The sequence below is a fragment of the Primulina eburnea genome, chromosome 1 (assembly GCF_022965805.1).
Source record: "Primulina eburnea isolate SZY01 chromosome 1, ASM2296580v1, whole genome shotgun sequence".
Taxonomy (NCBI): domain Eukaryota; kingdom Viridiplantae; phylum Streptophyta; class Magnoliopsida; order Lamiales; family Gesneriaceae; genus Primulina; species Primulina eburnea.
This window is the reverse complement of record NC_133101.1, coordinates 57,888,123-57,909,667: the sequence shown is the minus strand read 5'-3', so window position 1 is coordinate 57,909,667 and position 21,545 is coordinate 57,888,123. Positions and strand designations below refer to the sequence as shown.

Genomic DNA, 21,545 nt, shown 5'->3' with positions numbered 1-21,545 from the left:
GTGAGCCGCTTATATTTTAGAAAGAATAAGTGTGCTCTAGATCTTGTATATTGCATATTGAAACTTATTGATTTCTTCATTGTTATGAAATATGCAAATTTATACCCGAAGAGTTCCAACGATAAGAAAAATTTAGCGATCATTTGAACTTTCTCTCGACAGATTGGTATTGTCAACCTCTCTTCATCGTACACTGAATTAAATGCTCGTTTAATGTTCTTTTATTTATCGCTCTTCAGTTTTTTAAACTTCTAAAAAGTATATTGACTCTTGTAATTTTAAGAAACATTTATGTTGATCAGGATTTTGTAGGATAATGTGCTTGTGATTTTATCTGATAATATTTGACCAGCTTGAGTTGGTTATATCCATCTTGATCTGTTAATCTCTGACCGATTAAAGTTGAACGGTCAAATTCTGTTAGAAAGATATTCAAGAGATGATCTTCTTATTATATCTGTAATTTGAACTTCTGATAGAACAATGAACAACCTAACTTGTCCAGTAGCTAAATTTCTCTAATTACATAAAATTGATAGTTAGGCCTGAAACAACTCGATTTTGTTTTTGACATTGTCAAAGCTTAGCAGTGTGTTTGCCAACCAGGATTTGAGAGGATTTCATGGGATTTGGAATTGGATTTGGAAATTCAAATGTTTGAAATTCCATTTGGTGTTTGGTTTAAAATTTAAAAATGATATTTACAATTCCATTTCTTGTTTTGAGAAAAAAAGATTCGAATTTGGAATTTTAAAATTTTACAAAGCTACGCTTAGAAATCATATAAAAATAAATAACCCAAGAAGTTTAGAAATTAATAATTCTTCTCTATTATTTGTATTTGTAAATTCAAAAATTAATTTTTATTTATTAACCATAGCACGCATAAAATAATAATTAAAAAATCATTAAACAACTTCAAACTTTAACATGAAATTAATTATTAAATGTAAAAAAATGTTTTGGTAATTACTATAATTTTTATTATATTAATAAGTAAATAACACAAGAAACTTATAAAATTTAAACGAAATCTTTCAACTTCTAAAAAAAGTTAAAAGTAAAAAAAGTCTATTTATGTAGAAACTTTTGGTGGAGAATGATGTGTTGGATAAAAAAATAATTGTATGTTTTTAAATCCAAATCCCACCAAATCTTATCAAATTTGATGGGATTTGGATATACTTATGGAAATCCCATGAAATCCCATAAAATTCTAAACAAATCCGAATCTTTTTTTGAATTATATTGTCAAACAGTAAAGATAGGATTTTGAAATCCAAATTCCGTGAAATTCTGTCAAATCTGGGTTGCCAAACACACTGTAGGTCTTTTAAAATTTACGCTCGATTTTTTCCCAATAAGTTTAAATGTTTTTTTTGACAATATTTATCAACTTTTATGAGTACTTTTTTTTATATATATAAAATGTTGAATTTACTAATATTCGACTCACAATGAGTAAGTAGCTAAGTAAATCTCGAGCTATTTGTGAGTATTCTCTGCGATATCGATGGATGGATAATATAGATTACGAGGTCAAACTAATTTCAAGTATTTAGATAATATATTATATATTCTACAAACCATCTTTTCAATTGCAAGAACCTCATAATACCAGAGAATTTCATAACCTCAAAAGTTGGTAAATGTGTATATTCTCAAAAGTAGTTCTTAGATTTCGTAAGAAAGAGAGTAATTTTTAATTTTACTTTTTGATGAGATATGTAGTTGCACATATTCAAAGAGACAAAAGACGAGCACAAAGGTGATAGGTAAAAAAATAAAAATGCTGAATAGAATAATGATCACATTTTAAGCAAGATCCATCTTTGTTTGATATCTAAATTTCATGTGAACAATAAAGGCTCTTCAGGATTAGTCCATACACGAGACCGAATAATACTAAAATGATAAGAAGTGGAAGTGAAAGGGAAACAATTAGAAACTACAATCTACATCTATGCTTTCAACTTCCCGCTTACTCTACGCTTGCTATGCCAACCACTTTTATCACTGTTCTTTGCAGCAATCGAACATTGCTCACCTTTGTTACCTTTACCACCAATTTCAGTTTGGAGCTTACGACGTCTCATTCTGTTTTCGAGCCTTAAACCCTTCAAACTCCGGACCCTCTGCTCAATCTCCAGGGCTTGTGAAAAGTTCCATATCCTGATGACACCTTCTTCACCACCACAAACAATACGATCCGAACCGATGCCTACTGAGAATAGATTGCACCTAAACCCGTGCAGCATTCTCTGTGGGGCTTCTACATTATGTAAGTCCACACAGTAACCCTTGGAAGTATTCCCAGAAAAGGAATTCCTACCTGTCTTCAACAACTTCCTCACATCAATAAGTGAAATCTTACCATCACTGGAGCAGGAGACCAGCCAAGGAAACTCAAATGCAAGAGAATACACAGGCCCCGTGTGAGGAATCCACGTCGCAACCTTTAGGGTACGGCACTTGACATTTCTGTAAATTTCAAACATGTGTATAGAACCGTCTTCTCCTCCAGTAAACAAAAGATTCCCTGTGTGACTTCGTGCCAAAGAATAAGCATTACCAACATGAGTGTTACTGATGACAGTAAGTTGGCACCCAGATATAGTGTCCCAAATGTAAACACTTGAACCTGCAGTGCTCCCAATTGTAGTATCATGAGGAGCAAGGCTCCAGACCCAGTCATTATGCATCAAGACCTTCACGCATTTTAAGGAAGAGCGATCCCATATGCGTATAGTCATGTCCCAAGAACCACTGTACATCTTAACTAAATCCAAAGCAAGACAAGTTATTGGCCCCTCATGTTCCCAAACTCGAAATTCCATATTTTGATTCTGAGGTGACCTAATATCAAACAAGTGAGGGTTCCCATTTTCCACCTTCCAACCATGTATGAACCCATCCGTACCACCAGCAATCAAAAGCCTAGTATCAGCTGCAATCGCACGTATAGTGCAACCAAGAGGACGAGAAGATGCAATTGAAAGGCCTTCTTCCATGTCCCACATTCTTAGTACCTGATCATATCCTGAGGTGAAGAGGAGTTTTTTAGAAACCAACACAAAAACAGTCCTAACAGCTTCAGCATGCCCATACAGCGTGTCAATGCTGTAGCGTCCCATATAGGTCTTGCTCCGGAACTCTCTCTCCACAAAGAGTTCCTTCCATGATTTCTCATCTGAATATTCTGGTCTTAAATTGAGGGCAGATATCAGATGTCCCCACCTCTCGTAGTAAAAATCCTTCCACACTTGGTGATCGGATGCGAGTCTGTACAAAGATGTGCTGACACAAGCCACAATCCCAAGTTCTTTGGGGTCAAGAAAATTCAGAATTTCAGAAATCAGTGCCGGGGGTAGATCTGAAAATGAACCACTATGAGACAGCAAAGCTTCATTGAAAGGGGTCTCAATTCTGGTATTAGATTTTGAGACAGCATCCGAGTACTTTTTAATATCGACCAATTGATCTGAGCCACTTTTTTCTACAACTGGATTATCCGAGCAATTTGTAGATGTGTCTTTCAACAAAATTTCTGTATTCTTCTGGCATTCAAATGCCATAAAATACCTTTCCCAAATTTGATAATAGGATAGAAATCGAACTATTAGAACCAAACCCTGAACTGCTGCTACTCAAGGATAGAAACAAACAATCCGACAGCACAACAGGGACAAAATTGGAGAAATACAGGTAAAAATTTAACGAAAAATCCAATTCAATCACACCCTCAAAAACAAGAGAGCAAGTCAAACAATTCAAACCCTAGATCCGCGAAAGTAACAATCAAACAAAGTTATCAGCTTAAAGAAGGGGGAAAATAAAAGAATGATAACCCGGTTGTATTCAACTAAAGTGGAACTATTTTTCGAGAAAAAAATAGGAAATTTATAGACACCTAAAAAGAAATCTGATAAAACCTAAAGCTCAAGGAACAGAAAATTTAAGGTGTCACTAAGATTCAGATAAAAATACCTCAGTAGTTAGGGTGTGATTGAAATTGAGGAAAACCTAACAAAAAATTCAGATTTATGAGCAACTTCTTCTTTCGAAAATGGGAAATTTCGTAGGGCGTGAATCGAAAAGCATATAAGAACGACCCAGGTGTGGTTGTGGATCGGGTTTGCGGGTCAATTATGTGGAGCATATGTATATTTTATTTGGACCTTTGGTATCTACCTTTTCAGCCGATACCCCTCGAGGGTTTCTAATTGCATACCACCCCTTTTTATTTATGTACAAATGATAATTATCAAATTTGTTGTGGTTTTACCGATGTTCTAAAAAGCCCGCTTAAGCGCTTAAGCTTGAAGCTTGACAAAAACTCTCCGTTTCGGAAAAAAAGCGGTTAAACTATAGTTTGATCGAATTAAGTGTAATTAAGGCGTTTAATTAAGTGTTCTTAAGTACAATTAATCACATCTATTTATTTTTATATTTTGAAGGTATGTCTTTTTATTTTAAAATAATAAATTTATAATATAGATGTTTATATTTTAAATTTCAATTATGATTAAGCATGTTTTATAATAATTTGACAAATATTTAATATTTTTTAATGTGATATAATTGCAAAAACAAATAAAGGTTGTAATTTTGAGATTTTTATGCTTTTATAAATATGAGAATTAATGCATCAGACTTAAATTTTCATATTTGTATATTATTTTATATATTTATTAGTTTGAGTTAATTACAATTACACTGAAGATAAAAAACGTTTTTTGACGCTTAAGCATGTGCTAATCTCACTTAAACTTGAAAAGCTTGGAGGTCGACGTCCGCGCTTCGGGGCGCTTCACGCTTTTTAGAAACTAAATAAATTTTTAACTAATATATTTTTTAATTTTCAAACAGATATTTGTATATTCAGGAAAGAAAAAAAAATCCAAACAAAACGCGCACAATATTGCCGATTTTATGACATGCATTGTGGTTCAAGACTGTAGAGCTACAAGAAACCTTCATTACGAAATATACAAGAATCAACTTGCAACTTAATCTCCTGCGGGCCTAATCTTCTAGTTTATCTCTAGATTCCTCGGATTCGGGACTAAACTCCTCTTTCTCGAGCTTATAAATTCTGAAAATCGCTGAATTCGTGTCCCTTGATGAAGCCAAATAAGTAGGCTGATAGCAGTACTAAACCTCATTTGAATCGGGAAAGATTGAAGGGTTGATACGTGCAGTCGTCCCATTAAACAGTAAGGTATATAGTACAATGCCATACCAAATGTAACAAGATTTCCTGGTAATGCAGTGGATACAACTCCAGGTTGAAGCCGTTTTTCGCCAATAAATGTGCCGCTTGTGCTTTCCAAATCTGTGATCAAGAGATTATCCTCAATTCGAGCATGCACAGCAGATACTGTATTGAGTTGCATGAAGAAACAAGCATGTCAAGAAATGACTGCAGGCTCGTAAGAATACAGTTTCACCCGTGAATCCGAACCATGAAACTCGAACAAACAAAGAAATAACAATCCAGAAAGCGGTTTGAGACTATCCAAACTGAATCATCATCAGATAAAAGTGGGTACCTGTGGGAAGAGGCAACAAGATGTCTGCTTTCTCACGAACACGTCCAACAGTGACTGCACTCTAAATCATGTAAAATGTCTGGTATTTGTTACTCGACATCATCTTGATTGAGCAATTTCAAGATAATCTTAAAATACTTACAGAAGCTATTTCGAATGCACCAGGCATCGCAATCTTATAACCAATGTGGCTTGTATCTCCATCACCTGAAACATTCACAATATTAGAGCATATTTCAGTACATGAATGCGTGAACTTAGGGCTCACACTTGCTAACATAATTCAAATTTGACCGGAGACTCTCTGAAAGAATGTGGTACGGCACATCCCTTGAAAAGCCAACAGCGGCTTATTCTTCACAGTATTTAATTACTGGGAAAATTTGCATAGAACATCTGACGAAATCCCCGTGGAGTGCCTGAATGAATCCTCCACAATTTTATCTGACATCTCCTATTGAATACAAACTTGACAATATTAACTCATTGTCTTTTCTATCATATTAATTTTAATTTGAATTATATTACGTAAAATAGAATCGGTGTAACTAACATATTCAATATGATTTCGGAAAAAAAGATAAAAACAAATACAATTTAATGTGAAAACCAAGCTTTGACAAACCACAAAACTAAAATTGCCAATTTTCCTATGAATAATAAACTCTTAAATTGTACTTCATTATTTTATTGGATCTTCATACAAAACTTGAACATATATCGTCATCAAATCTCTTTTTATCCCTTGATTCATTGACCTGTAGTTGACCTCCATTCATGCTTACCATATCTCTCTTTTATAACTCGCAAGCATTATCTGTTGTACAATATATCGAACGATAAATTACAGTAAACTTTCGTAAAATCAATGAACTAAATGTTGAACAAAACACAGTAGAGCAAAGCTTAAAGTAAACCAAACCGATACATGTACGAAGTACAGTGTCCTTAAAATAGATTTGTCCCCTCCTGTATGTGCTTCGAGGTTTGTCTTGGACGTCTGTTTTCCAAGATACAACGAAACAACCAACGGTGACTTAGAATGAGGCACTGCTACAGTAAACTAAAAAACGTACCTTTATTTTATCACCGAATTTAACGGAGACCAAATGGAAAACTAACAATATGAAACGCAAGAGAATATAATGCTCGAAAGAGATAAGATTTTCATATATTTGAAATGAGTAAATGAACACACTATTTATAAGCCCAAAAATGCATACCAAGAGTCATGTAAGATTAATTAACTTAATTAATCTTCCTATTAACTCAAGAATATGAAAAACCAAAAGTCTTCAATTGACTCAAGAATGTGGAAAGTCAAAAGACATTATCACATTCATGAGAATAATTTTTATTTAGACTCTAAATTTGATTCAAATGTCCAACATAATCTTTATATATGCTATCAACCTTCATTGATCTGTTCATGAAATTATGGCGTGCATCACTTTCAGCATCAACTAAAGTTTGTAATTCCTACATGCATGAATGCTACAATTCATTGTATCAATCCCATCAAAATTCATGACTAAAATTCACAGTTCAAAGTATGAAGGAGATCACATGGCTAAGAAAATCAAAATATTGGCCAGAACATATACCTCAGCCTGGCAGGCCGCATTGCCTTCGTATCACAACCATCCCATTATTTTGGAAACTTAAACACCAAATCCATCCCATAAAACACATAAATGCATACCTATAAAACCTCGATCTAGTAAAAGAATCCATTTGGGTAACTTACTTACCTACAGGCTGAAGAAGCCATCGTACAGAATCATCAATCTCGGACTGGTATCAGAATCAGAAGCACTTACAGCACCGAAGCTTTTCATCTTTTTTGCACTGCATTTAATTTTCTTAGTAGGCAATTGTAGCCAACAAAATTGAGAGACTTGTGGGATAAAACAGTTTATTTGGGTGTTATGAATGGTGACAAAGATTTAGACTTTGCATACGAAAAAGACCGGGTGGTCATTTCCATTTTCTCTTCTTTCTGGGTAATCAAGGAAGATCAGCTGCATACGAAAATATCTTGGCTGTGATTTTGTGATGATGACAGAAGAAGAAAGTAAAGTTGAAAGAGATGAAACGGGCTCATCTGTGTGATTATCGCCCGAAAAATAGCATTAGGATTTTCAAAATTAAATCTTGTTTTGAAAGAAAAATATTAATTATAGTCTGCACATTATACTTAGATGAGATAATTTAATGATACACTACTTAATAAAGTGGTCGATGAAGAAAGATGGATAATAATTGGTTTGATTTTTAATAGTAGAATAAGTTAATAATTAATAATTTTTTGATCAACATACCTTCAAATTTAACATGTATTTTTACTCACCTATGCATTATCACTCATCTCTTGCACACAATATCACTCACCTACTGCACACAAACTACATAGAATGGAACAAATGATGGATCTGCGATGAACTTTACCCTTTCACTATGCTGATATCTGAACAATACTTGTCAAAAATATGAAGCAACTGACGAATCTGGTTGGTGGTGAGTATTATTTAGAGTGCTTGTATTTTTTTTTATCGGGTGAAATGTTATCTTCTTTTGCTGGTGTTTAAACATAGCTTGGTACATAGAGAAAAATGACAAAACATTGCTAACCCGTTGTGAGTGATTTCTATTTTATGAATCGTTATCAAGACGTAATTAATTTCGCCATGCATGCATGTACCTACAATCAACAGGTATCCTTCTAATTTTTTTTTATTAAAAGTGGGATATTATCTACAAACTAGTATTTAACCCGTGCGATGCACGGGATGATGTTACTAAAAATTAGTGAAAAATGAATAGATATTTAAATTTTAAAAAATAATACAATTATAAAAAATAAAAATAAAAACTATTTTTTCACTAATTTTAAAAAATTTCTTACATACAACGCATGTCAATTAATTTTTTTGGATAATAATCACTATCATATATCAAAATTTTAGATCGTGTTAGCCTAAGGCAATAACATGATGTTTATCGTGTTTAGTGTATTGATGTCGGCCATCGACCTTAATACATATTTAATTATTTACTTTTCGAGAAGTTATATATTATTATTTTTTAATATGTGATAAGAAAATATTTTTAAATCACATTCAATAAAATTAATAAAAAATACTTTCTTAAAAATTCAGTAATTTCGTCTAAATCCACATTTACAAACAATTTTGTGACATGACACGTGTTTGACACATTTGAATGATAACAATAATTTTTTCATCAATATCTTTATCCAAATGGGTTGTGATTTAATTTACAAAATCTCTTCGTAATATACACAACAGCCTATTACTCCGAAAGAAAAATGAAACATTCGATCATAAGTAGATTATGTATAAATCAGAAAAGTTATTTTATTAACATTTACTATGTGTATTCCAAAATATGTCAACAAATTTTAAAAGGTGTCTTCTAATAAGATGTTTGCTTTCTTTAGAGAGTGAGTCTCATGTGAAACCGTCTCACGGATCTTAATCCGTGAGACGGGTCAACCCTACCCATATTCACAATAAAAAGTAATACTCTTAGCATAAAAAGTAATATTTTTTCATGAATGACACAAATAAGAGATCCGTCTCACAAATACGACCCGTGAGACCGTCTCACACAAGTTTTTGCCTTCTTTAGAATTGGTTTAATCATTTCCATTACGGGACATTATACTATCATGTATCCGTGAACTTTGAAATATAAAAGAAAATTATCACATCAGTAATTAATAATAATTAAAATTTTGTATAAATAGAAGAATAATATTTTTTATTTCTTGATCATGAAAGATAGATTTCAAACTTAATGTCTCGTTGTTTCCATATGTAGGTATTTCATAACAACGAACAAATCTAAATTTAAATGAACATTACATCTTGAAAGGATTCAACTCATATATGGTGTTGAAAAGAAGAGTCATTTCAGAATTCAATTTTGGAATAGATAAATTTAATAAGATAAATTTTAATAAATTAGTTTCTAATATAATATGCAATATTGCATTATTTATAATTTAAAATTCAAATAAGACATCTCAAAGGACAAAAAATATACATCGGATGCTTTTGACAGAATTACAACATACATTAACTCTTTCAAATTATGGAAATCCCGAATTGCATGCATTGGGTGTCAAACATTTCTGATTATTGAGGGTAATATATATGTGTATCGAAAGTAATTTAATGTCCATTTGAAATTCTTTTGAATCTATCTCTTTTAATTTTCTTGTGTTATCTTATTTGAATTTTTAAGAAGACAAATCAAGATACATAATATACATATGATTTTGGAAGAAAACTACAATGCAATAATTCTTTAAAATTAAGGTAATTTCGAAATAATATGTATTTGGGATAAAAAATTTATAATTATTAAATAGTACATTAATGTCCATTGGAATACTTTGTTGTAATGATAATTTTAAAACTCAACCAATTTTATTTTTAGAAAATTTAAATACATTTATTAAATATAGTATTTTTTTAGTAAGTATTTTGAGAAATAAATTACTTAAAATAGCAAAATTTATTTTTGGATGATTTACTTAATGAATGATACTGAACATTGCAATCATTTTTATTTTAAATTTATTTATATAGTTTTTACTTAAACAGATTGATATAATTAATTCAAAAATTTTTAATATAGTTTACTTTTTCAATAGTTTAGTTTTAATTTGAGTAAAAAAATAAAAAAAAATATTTAATACATAAATTACATTTGAATTAATATAAAAATTAATTAAATTCAAAATTGAATTAAATGAATTGATATAATCAATGCAAGCAATAATTGAATTGATTATTTATTGCAGTGCACATATTTCAATATTGATGATAAATCTTTCCTTTTATAGAAATGACATTTTGGCGGAAAATTACTATTTTTGGCAAAAACTCTGCTTTTATATTATATATATATATATATATATATATATATATATTTTAAATATATATATACTTCTATACGATCTTATTATGTAAGAAACTTTTAGAGTAACTAATTTTTGGTGTCATGGTCTGTTTACTAATTATATCTATTAATAAAGTGTTAAAAAATTAATGGAAGTCACATGTAATATAGGAAATAAAGCCTTTGTTTCTTAACTATGAGGTTGAAGGTTCAATTCCTACTTGGGTTTTTTTATTCCTTTTTTTCTATTTATTTTTTTATTTTATATATCAAAATTACAGTTTAGACACTCACTATTTCTTATAAATATATTTTGATTCTCATTTAAATATAAACCAAATAAATTATAAAAATATCGCACAAACACGCAACGCGTGCGTCGGTGTACTAGCTAGTATATAATATGTTTTAAAAAATATAGATAAAAATATGAATGAAATTTTTTATAAAAAAACTATTTTAGGAAATTAAAAGTTATCAATAAAATTATATAATGAAAGTATAATTGTAACTTTAAACAAGGCTTCATCAAATAAATTAAAACTAGTTAGTATTGGGTTAAGCGTGCATGAGTGAGAGTACTATCAAGATGAGTGACATCCTAAGAGTTTTTTGTACATTAAGTTGCTGACGTTACACCATTTGATCTAGTTGGATATGTGAGCCTTAAAAGAGTGAAATGGTAAGACTGATCTCGAACTCATGGGCCTAACAGTCTAACTCATTAGCATCCAAGTAAATGCACTATGAACTACTACAAGTATAAGAAAATAAAGTTACACCTTGGCTCACCATTGAAATTTTTTGGCCTTATGGTGAAATAAAGTATAAGACTCATTAGATACTATGAGTTAGTATAAAGACAAAAACTTTATGAAATAAATAATATTAATAACAACAATAATTATTATTGTTGTTGTTGTTATTTTTTTTATAATTTGTGATTAAAAATCCATTGTGGGACAACGATGGTCTAACAAAACAATTCAATAACACTCAAGTAGGTGGCACTATGCAATTATACAAGTATAATGAGATAAATTTGCGATTTATCTAACAATTATAGTTTTTAACCTAGTAGTAAACGCTTTAACATGACCTCAACTTTAATTAAATAATAATAATAATAGTTGATTAATATTATTGTTGAATTTTTTATAATTATGTGATTAAAAATTCATTGGGTGATAACAATATGATCATTAAAAAAAATAGCAAAATGAAGGAATTTATCAAACTATGACAATCCATCTAATTTATTTTCAAAATAAATTTTTTCAAACAATAAAATTGGTATTAGGAATAAATAACATTATTATTAATAATACAAAATTTTAAAAATGAACTTTAGAGAACTTTTACCTTCCCTCGGATTTGGGCTCATCGGGCTTTTGTGGACTAAACACTGATCTGCACACGGCCTTATGATTATGAGTCCAATCTTGAAATTTACTCAAGCGCTCCAGATTCATCCAGCCGATAGATCGTTAGTGGGCCTTGTTTTGGCCCAATACATTGTCAAATACTTTAATTTAAATAAAGGTAATTTACAAAAAATCCCTAATCAAAACTGAACTTTGTGTTCAGTCCCTGACATTTAGTATTAATTTGTTTCAGATCCCTATACCCTGTACATGTACCAAATTAACCTTTTCAATATTTGGAAACCCCTTAATACCCTTGTACTATCTCTTTCATCTTCTTCTCTTCATTTTTCTACTTTGAAATCAAACATTTCAAGACATTTCCTCCCCCCCCCCCCCCACACAATTGTTCGATCTCTTCTATTCATGTACTTTCTTTTATAAGAACGAGTGATTGTCGTTTTAGAAAAAGCTATAGATTGTGGTAATAGCGCAACTCAAATATTTTAAATCGTATAACAATCTGAACATCACGTGTCGATCACTTTTCAAGCAGGGACGGTTACTTGCTCTCGACAAAATTTGCTTTGAAAATTCAATTTTAACCACAGTGAAAAGAAATCAAACTTAATTGTGTAATCTTATTTCATGATATAGTTTCTAATTGCTTTTTTTATGTCAAATTTCCAATAGACTTTGGAGTATGTCTCTTGTGAAACGGTCTTACGAATCTTTATTTGTGAGACGGGTCAATCCTCCCAATATTCACAATAAAAATAATATTCTTAGCATAAAAAAGTAATATTTTTTCATGGATGCCCCAAATAAGATATTCGTCTAACAAAATACGACCTCTGAGACCATCTTACATAAGTTTTTGCCTAGGCTTTGAAGCCTTTATAAATCACTTTATATATTTAATTTAAATACATAAATATACTAAGTTGGATTTGGAAATCCAATTCTTCATTGAAAATGAGTACCTAATTTTTAGGATGATCAAAATTGAATTGAGTTGTTAATTATTTGTGTGGTAATGGTAAAATTCATATAGATTATAGCATCATCTAGTTTTTTGGGTATCAATTCTTGAAAATGAGTACAAAACCTCCAGGATTTTGGTATTATTATAAATAAATTTTAGTGCAAATTTATTATAGTATGTTCTTATTAATTTTTTCCATTCACTTAAAAATTCAATCTTGATGACTCGATCATACAACAAATACATACAATAACATCGTCACTGGTTTGAAATGAACCACAATTTTGGTACCAAAAATGGCAATAATTGGTATCAATTAGATCAAATTCGGTTTGAGAATTATAAACAAAACTTGTGAGCATCACTAACTTAATTTAGGTATCGATCACAATTTAAAGCAATTACGATACAATTATATCAATAACAAATATCAATTTAATCAAATTCGGTTTTTTAAAAAACTTAATTTAGGTATCAATCACAAATAATTGGTTAACCCCATCGTTAACATGATAATATCAGTTTGATTTCAAAATTGAACCTCAATAATCACAATCTTAAAAAACCACCCGAGATTCATCCCTTGGCGATGAAACATACTAAAATAACACACACACAAAAAAAATCGTCCATAAGAAAAATTTCAAATGAATTTATCTTTTAGTGAGGTACATATAATCCAAGATGAGTAGATCTTTTGTGAGACGGTCTCACGAATCTTTATCTGTGAGACGGGTCAACCTTACCGATATTCACAATAAAATGTAATACTCTTAGCATAAAAAGTAATATTTTTTCATGGATGACCCAAATAAGTATTGGCAAAATTGAGGCTAATTAAAAAGATTTTGATACCTTCAAAGAACCAGGCACAATTCATTCCAGTTAAGATACATATGAAGCAATTATCGATGTAAATAGTTTCAAACTAGGCATTGCTTTGTAAGTAAATTAAGTGCTAAACTAGAATATCATGGGCCCAACCAATCACCACAATTACAGTGAATATATCCACTTTGAACGATAATGTAAAACCGGAATAAAAAAATATGATCTTTGAAAATTGAACGTAAATGTTGGTACTTGTCTTGGTATGTCGAGAACAGCCGTCGAATTTGAGACGTTACGAAAATCATGACAAATTATGTATTACGTATACGTAAGTTGGGTATCGATATAAAGTTATGAGTCTCATCATACGTCTCTAGAATGAGTGAAGTTTTCACTTCATATTCAATATTCTAACAAAATAATAATTGTCAATCTACCTCAGTACACCAAAATTATGAATTGTAAGTAATCTCTTGCATTCTTTTTGACATTATATCGATCTCTTGAAAAGTAAGTCGATCCAATCATTCATTTTTAAATGAAAAATATAAAGTAAAAATTTAGAAAATAAATTAAAATAAAAAAGACAAAAAAGTAAATAATTGAAGTACTTGACTGATAGTTAGTTCAGTTGGACGGCCCCCCGTAGTAGAATTAGACTACAAGTACGTGGGTAAAAGGTACATCCAAAATTTACAAGCCTACGTACATGCATTAACATAGGAAGACAATTTCTTGAAACAACAAGGCCCCTCTCCCAATTTCATATAAAATAAGGCAAAAACTTGTGTGAGACGGTCTCACGGGTATTATTTGTGAGACAGATCTCTTATTTGGGTCACTCATGAAAAAGTATCACTTTTTATGCTAAGAGTATTACTTTTTATTGTGAATATGGGTAGGGTTGACCCGTCTCACAGATTATAATCCGTGAGACGGTCTCACATGAGACTCACTCATAAAATAAATTGATTCAATTTATTTTTAAAATTCAAAAAATTAGATCAGATAAGAAATTTATCTTACAAAATTGTTATGTGACATAAAATAAAAGTATGGCCAAAAAATTATGTGAGACGGTCTCACAGATCGTATTTTATTATAAGACTATCTTATTTGGGTCATCCATACAAAATATTATTTTTTATGCTAAAGAGTATTACTTTTTATTGTGAATATCTCACAGATAAAGATTCTTAAAATCGTCTCACAAAAAACATACTATTAAAATATTATACATACAAGACGACTAATAAAACTGACTAGAAATGGCAAATATTATTAGTTTTGTATGGAATTTAACAATAATAATTCATTAATTGTGCCTATTAAATATCTAATCTTGGATAAAGGCAAATTAGAATTAAATCTCCAGCTTCCCACTCTCCTCGGACTATATTCTGCGTGCCTTCGTATAAGTTTCCGAGTTTTCAGAGAGTTGGCTTTCGCTTTCTTCTTTTCCCTCTCACACACGGCACGCGAGGTTACCTGGAGAGAGCAGGAACAATGCACTAATGGCGGATCAAGCTGGAATTGTTGAGTTTCTGTGTGTTTTTTTGGATTTTGCTGATGAATCTACAACTGGGTTCTTGATTAATGCTCGAATCTTCTCATCTCTCTTCTTTCGCCTTGTGATCTTCTAGTTTGGTTTTGTTTCCGATTGACTGGCTTGTTTAAGTATCAGTGACTACATTTTTGGATAAGTTTATATTGTTGTCTTCCCCTGTTCCTGGAGTTCGTTTCTCCTTCGTTATGGGTAATCTAAATCTAGAACCGAGAAAGATTGATCGAAGATGTTTTTGTTTTCTCACATCCTTCTGATTTGTTTGCCCTTCTAGATTTTCAGCTCTCTGTGTGTGTGAGAGAGAGTTAATTCAGGCTCAGATTTAGGTTTGAGACATTTATCTTCTTTTGTACCTTTTTCCCCCTGATTTAAGAAATTATTTTTGAAAACCTGTACTCACGGATTTCGTCGCAAGGAAGCGCGTTGCATTTCCTTCAACAGAGTTCTGCTATCAAGGTAACGAACATGAACGAGACTTGTTATTGTTATCTACGTGGTTGCTTCTTTCGATTTCCGTAATTAGTCTTGCATGCTTTGAATACATTATACTTTTTGTTGTGCATATTGGTTTGTTTATGTACCGCAGTTGAACAATTTCTCGAGAACTGTAATTTTATGATATAGATCTTGGGCATGGCTGATCTGTATTAATATGCTTATTTTGAGTAGTCCAATCTTTTTCCTTCATCGTTCGATGTCATTTTGGTAGATGATCCTTGTTTTGTCGAGAGACTTCGTCTTTTGGTATGCAAGTTTACTGTGCAGGGTGGAGGCTATTGTTTTCTTTATTAAGGAGAATATCAGTATAGAAGAAAATTATTCATTCATCAACTCTGAGAAAAATAAATAAAATACTGGGTTTTTCTTTTATGTTTTATGATTACAAGAGCATGTAATTTAATTGGTTGTCTAACTAGCTAACTGTTCTAACTAATTAACTGTAAACGTGATCTCTAATATTCTTAAGCGTACAAGTTATTTTGCAAAATTATTGTGCATGTTTTATGGTTACGGTGCAGTTCAGCAGTAAAGCATCATTCTTGGTGAAATTTATGTAATGCTGTGTAATTGAGGATTAAAAGTGATGGTTTTTTTATTTATCTAGTTAAATCGTCATTCATGATGTATGTACTGGTAGTCTCACACACAAAATATGCTTTGATTTTTTGTTGCCTAACCTGTTTGTGGTGATAAGTTTCTATGGCTGGTGCATCTGTTCTGATTCCGGTAGCACCTTTTGTTTGACACCACATTATAGTGAGTTTCACTTCCAAGGATTAGTTTGGATGATGATACATGAAAACTATTGTTTTCCCCCCTTCTTTAGACTTAATTATTTAAAGAGTGATGCATTAGCTATTTTTATGAGTTTACTACATTTCTTGGTACATTATATACTGTCAAATAACTAGAAATTGTTGCTTTCTATTTCGTATCTTGTTAACATGTTTGCCTGTGTTACATTTTACTGGAGTAAAGTTTTCTCATGGTCTTTAATATAATCTTGTTTGATTTTGTTATTCTCCCCATCGTGTTTATAACAGTTGCATAATGTTATCTTTAAGAATTTGAGCTTTCTTTATGAATTGCTGCCTTGCATACTATTATTGATATTTTCACATTTGGTGATTAGTATGACAAGTGACACTGAGGACATGATGCCAATGAATGGTGAAAATTCACCATTAGAGGATGCAAATGATGGAGGAAACGTGGGAGGAAATGTTTCACTGAAAAAGGGTCCCTGGACTGCTGCTGAGGACGCAATTTTGGTTGAATATGTTACCAAGCACGGAGAGGGGAACTGGAATGCAATTCAGAGACATGCGGGGCTTGCCCGCTGTGGAAAAAGTTGCCGTTTGAGGTGGGCAAATCACCTTAGACCTGATTTGAAAAAAGGTGCATTTACTTTAGAGGAAGAGAACCTTATAATTGAACTTCATGCCAAAATGGGAAATAAGTGGGCTAAAATGGCAGCTGAGGTATGCATTAGTTCTCTGTAATGTTTTCACTTAGTACGAAATATTTACCGGTGGTTTATCTGTCGCTGATTGGATGTCCTACTTATTACTTGTAGTATTTCATATACTTCTACTTAATTATTTTAGTGTTAAGGATATAGAAAGGAGCTGCTATGTTAATTTGATGTCTGTTTATGTTATGGCACCCTGTTTTCTATTTGTGCGTGGTCTTTTCGTTCTACTTATGTAGATATCTTACTCTCTACGTGTGATGTGTCATATATGCTAATGGTTTACATTGAATAGCGAAATATATTATAAATCGGTGCTTCTGGATGAGCTATAGTGTGACGTTGCCCTGTCATCCATTTATCTATGGTATTTTCATTCTAGTCATACAGATACTCTACCTTTATATGTGATACAATAGATATGCTAACGTTTACCGTTAAATGAGTAGAGTATGATGGCTCCATTATATTTGAAGAGCTTCGGTGCTATTTTACTGATTTTCTTGTTCTCGTTCGCCCTGTCGCATTCCTTTTCTGTTTAGTTACCTGGACGCACAGATAATGAGATCAAGAACTACTGGAACACAAGAATCAAAAGAAGGCAACGAGCCGGGTTACCAATCTATCCACCTGATTTGCATATGCAATCATTTAATGAGAACCAACAAAATGATGACAGTAATACATTCTCATCTATGGAAGCACCGTATTTTGACTTATTGCCATTTAACAACTTGGAGATTCTAGAATGCAATGGTTTTGACCTCAATCAGCAGGTGTATTCTGTTGACAGCCAGCTAGCACAAGATCGATACTTTTCTTTCCCAAACGAGTCTTGTTTCTCATCATCTCATCAATCCAAACATCCTCAAGGGTCCGAATGTTTGCTTCATGGTTTAAATCCCGTTGTTAGTAACATCACCCCAGACGTTAGTCAACATCACTATGATGGTTATTTGCCAACTGCCCATTCTTTTCAATTCTCCTCTGCATATGATTACAATTCAAATTCTTATAATGGATCATCCGCAAGTGCACTTCTTGGCAGCCATGCCATATTAAATGGCAAACCTTCTTCTTCGGAGCCTGCTTGGGCAACGAAGCTGGAGCTCCCTTCACTCCAAAATGAAATGGGTAGTTGGAGCTCACCCTCTACCCCATTGCCTTCTCTTGAGTCTGTTGACACATTAATTCAAACCCCTCCAAATGAATCATGCACTCCGGCATGTAATCTGTTACCGCGAAACAGTGGTCTTCTGGATGCAGTACTGTATGAATCACGAGCTATGAAAACCTCAAAGAAGAACAACCACCAGCAGACTTCAGATTCTTCTGGCATGGACGATTATATAGTGGATGCTTCATCTCAGGATCTCCAAAAGATGGGATGGGAACCATATGGTGATTCTGTTTCTCCTTTAGGCCATTCTTCTCCTGCGATGTTCACTGAAAGTACCCCCATCAATGGGAGTTCATGGGATGAATTGGAATCTATCGAGGTCGTGCCAGGTCTCAATGCTTTACTTTTCAAATAGACTTCTTTTGCTTCACATTAGTTTTTATTTCCTTGTGGAAACATTCTGTTTTCATTTCAATTTCTCTTCTTTTTAAAGATTTTGGTTTTAAGCTGTGCTAAAACAATTGCTCTTTTATTTGAAGGATACAAAGATAGAGAAGCGTCCTACCTGGCGTCAATGTCACACGATTCCTACAGACAGAGAACAAGCGATTTGATTTTGTCGAGGCCAGATTTCTTACTCGCCTCAAATGCATTTGGTCTTCATAAAAACCACATAAAGGACCATTCCTTGCTTAAAACATACAATTGGGATGCTTCTTGGCAATGATTCATCAGCTCTCGACCTGAGTAATTAAGGTTCACGTGTACAATTCTTGTGCTTGGAATGCACTCATCTTGTACATGCCTTTTGACAGTTTTTCTGCTTTCCTTAGTTACTGATATCGTGATATTCGGGAAGTCATGACTTAGTAATTCAGAACAATTCTGTGTTGTTTGGAGTTTGCGTATCTTTACACTTTAATTATTTGTTTCACGTGAGCAGTATATATACTAGTGATTCTTTGTCACTCAATGGAATCAACAGTTTCTCTGGTTTTATACATAATATTGCATTTGCAGTTGATAAAAGCTTCCATGTTAAGGGGCGCGATTGTATCCCTTAGTTGAAAAAAGATAAATTTTATGTTTTCTTCCTTTTAATCGCTTCATTTGAAGATTTTTTTTTTGAGCTGCGTATATACGTCTAAGATGATATTAGTTTTGCCATTCCAAGTACGAAAATCATGTTTCTTGCACGAGAAGACTTTAAAACAAGTTAAATCGAACTTGCTGCATGAAAAGTCTCAGTTTATGGGGAAAGAAAATGAACAGCATGTGATGCGTCACACGAATTATCAATTCAGAAATTAAGCAAGGCAACTTCCATTCACATTAAAATATATTTACATCCAAATTCCAATCTCATTGATTCACGGACAATTCAAATATCATCAATGGCTTCTTCAACGCTAAGCAGTGATTTATTCACCATCACCAAAACCCTACTGGTTTCCCTCCTGATTCTTTATCTAATCCTCATTTCTCTTTTCAACACACAAAACCCTCATCTCTTCTTGATCAAATGGGCATCACCTTCTTCACCCCTTTCCACAACCTCGAACGAGCAGCACTACTCTCCGACCAATCTCAGCCACATAGTTTTCGGGGTAATGGGATCCTTGAAAACATGGCCTCACAGAAGAGGATACATAGATTCTTGGTGGAGACCGAACAAGACAAGAGGCTACGTCTATTTAGACAGGCCCCCGACCCCTAATATTCTCCCATGGCCTCAAACTTCCCCACCTTATCGAATAGTCGATAACCTCTCTGAACTATTTCGATACACGAAACCTCGTTTTGAGCTCATGCCTAGGATGGTACATGGGATTCTTGAGCTTTTCAGGGAGGAACACGAGAACATGAGGTGGATTGTGATGGGAGACGACGATTCAATCTTTTTTGTGGATAATATCGTTGATGTTCTTGCAGAATATGATCATACGAAGTATTATTATCTTGGGTGGCATTCAGAAAGTGTTGTGGCGAATTATTGGTTCTCGTTTGATCAGGCTTTTGGAGGTGGTGGGATTGTGCTGAGTTTTCCTTTGGCCAGAGCTTTGGTTAGAGACATGGATGGGTGTTTGATTAGGTACGCAGGGAGTAGCTCAGCTGATTTGATAACGATGACTTGTATTGCTGATATTGGAGTCAATCTCACTCCTCATAAAGGGATGCATCAGGTACATGCATGCATTTAGTTCCAAGTTATCTGAAAAACACTATGGTGTTAATTAATCTCTATTGAATATGCAATTTTTATGGTTTCAAATATCTGACATTCTCGAGTCTTACGTACTTTTGATTGCAGGTGGATTTACGGGGCGACTTCTCCGGATATCTGTCAGCACACCCAAAAGCACCCCTAATGATCTTCCACCACTTCGATGCAATGGATCCCATCTTCCCGTCCAAGGATCGTTTCGAATCCACGCACCACCTCATGAAGGCAGCTGATGCGGACCAATCCCGCTTGCTGCAGCAAACCATATGCTACCACCGCCGGAGCAACTGGTCTATCTCCGTTTCTTGGGGCTACTCGGCACATATCTATGAAAGAATTTTCCCTCGAAGCTACCTGCAACTGCCAATCGAGACGTTTCGGCCATCAGCCAAAGGTCCCAAGCCTCCATTTTTCATGTTCAACACAAGGCCAAGATCGAGCGATCCTTGTGTAGCTCCTCATGTTTTCTTCTTTGAGTCCATTTACAGGACTTTTTCGGGTGATGAATTTATTACGAATTATCTGCGAGCCACGCCTCGGGGATTGCCGGCTTGTTCGTCAACTGGGAATCATTCTGCGGATTATATATTTAAGATCCAAGTGTTTTCGCCAGCAAAGAAACGTCTTCGGGTACGTATACTTGTGCATATACATACATATATAAATATATACGTACGTATGCATGTGATCTTACCATTCAACGTAATTAAGTTCATGCAAGTATTTGTTATTCATTTAATTTTCCTGCACAGGTGGATAGAAGCGAGTGCTGTGATATCCTAGGGTTAGATGATTCCAAGGCAGATATCAAATTCCGGGAGTGTGGGATTGACGAGATTATTGCTTAGTTTAGTTACTATCTATGTAAGATTTCTTGTTCGAATTAAATATTGATTTTAACTTCTTTTTTTTAGAAAAATAATAATAATATTGGTTTCAACTTTAATTAAGAAGTACACTAACTCATCTATAAATTAATAATCGGTAAATTAATAACATCTCTA

At 33.0% G+C, this 21,545-nt stretch overlaps 3 protein-coding genes and 1 long non-coding RNA gene across 5 annotated transcripts; 2 read left to right on the top strand and 2 right to left on the bottom strand.

Moving 5' to 3' along the window:
* Positions 1-1,797: 1,797 nt before the first annotated feature.
* On the bottom strand, positions 1,798-4,138 carry LOC140833887 (F-box/WD-40 repeat-containing protein At5g21040-like). The gene is made up of 2 exons (XM_073198378.1): positions 3,988-4,138; positions 1,798-3,582 (listed from the first exon to the last, which is right to left on the bottom strand). Exon 2 carries the CDS (start codon positions 3,573-3,575, stop codon positions 1,962-1,964), a length of 1,614 nt encoding a protein of 537 aa, XP_073054479.1. The 5' UTR covers positions 3,576-3,582; positions 3,988-4,138; the 3' UTR covers positions 1,798-1,961.
* A 1,109-nt stretch (positions 4,139-5,247) lies between these two features.
* On the bottom strand, positions 5,248-7,354 carry LOC140812991 (uncharacterized). Its single transcript, XR_012113808.1, has 4 exons — positions 7,304-7,354; positions 5,695-5,759; positions 5,553-5,613; positions 5,248-5,380 (listed from the first exon to the last, which is right to left on the bottom strand). It is a non-coding gene; the product is annotated as an uncharacterized lncRNA (long non-coding RNA).
* A 7,672-nt stretch (positions 7,355-15,026) lies between these two features.
* Positions 15,027-19,171, top strand: LOC140833874 (transcription factor GAMYB-like). Of its 2 annotated transcripts, none has more exons than XM_073198365.1 (4): positions 15,027-15,681; positions 16,859-17,207; positions 17,740-18,696; positions 18,857-19,171. In XM_073198365.1, exons 2-4 carry the CDS (start codon positions 16,860-16,862, stop codon positions 18,929-18,931), a joined length of 1,380 nt encoding a protein of 459 aa, XP_073054466.1. In that variant the 5' UTR covers positions 15,027-15,681; position 16,859; the 3' UTR covers positions 18,932-19,171. The 2 variants fall into 2 exon arrangements, with proteins under 2 accessions (XP_073054466.1, XP_073054459.1); XM_073198358.1 differs by having other exon boundaries at positions 15,028-15,681; positions 17,740-18,706.
* Positions 19,172-19,711: 540 nt separating this feature from the next.
* LOC140808884 (uncharacterized) lies at positions 19,712-21,389 on the top strand. The gene is made up of 3 exons (XM_073166218.1): positions 19,712-20,500; positions 20,629-21,171; positions 21,294-21,389. Exons 1-3 carry the CDS (start codon positions 19,712-19,714, stop codon positions 21,387-21,389), a joined length of 1,428 nt encoding a protein of 475 aa, XP_073022319.1.
* Positions 21,390-21,545: the final 156 nt, after the last annotated feature.

Excerpts from the sequence above, each read along its gene's own strand:
- LOC140833887 (XM_073198378.1), bottom strand. The coding sequence starts at position 3,575 with ATGGCATTTGAATGCCAGAAGAATACAGAAATTTTGTTGAAAGACACA.
- LOC140808884 (XM_073166218.1), top strand. The coding sequence starts at position 19,712 with ATGGCTTCTTCAACGCTAAGCAGTGATTTATTCACCATCACCAAAACC. Across the intron at positions 20,501-20,628 it reads CTCATAAAGGGATGCATCAG|GTGGATTTACGGGGCGACTT; the intron begins GTACATGCATGC and ends TTTTGATTGCAG. Across the intron at positions 21,172-21,293 it reads CAGCAAAGAAACGTCTTCGG|GTGGATAGAAGCGAGTGCTG; the intron begins GTACGTATACTT and ends TTTCCTGCACAG.
- LOC140833874 (XM_073198358.1), top strand. The coding sequence starts at position 16,860 with ATGACAAGTGACACTGAGGACATGATGCCAATGAATGGTGAAAATTCA. Across the intron at positions 17,208-17,739 it reads GGGCTAAAATGGCAGCTGAG|TTACCTGGACGCACAGATAA; the intron begins GTATGCATTAGT and ends TTTTCTGTTTAG. Across the intron at positions 18,707-18,856 it reads ATCTATCGAGGTCGTGCCAG|GATACAAAGATAGAGAAGCG; the intron begins GTCTCAATGCTT and ends TTTTATTTGAAG.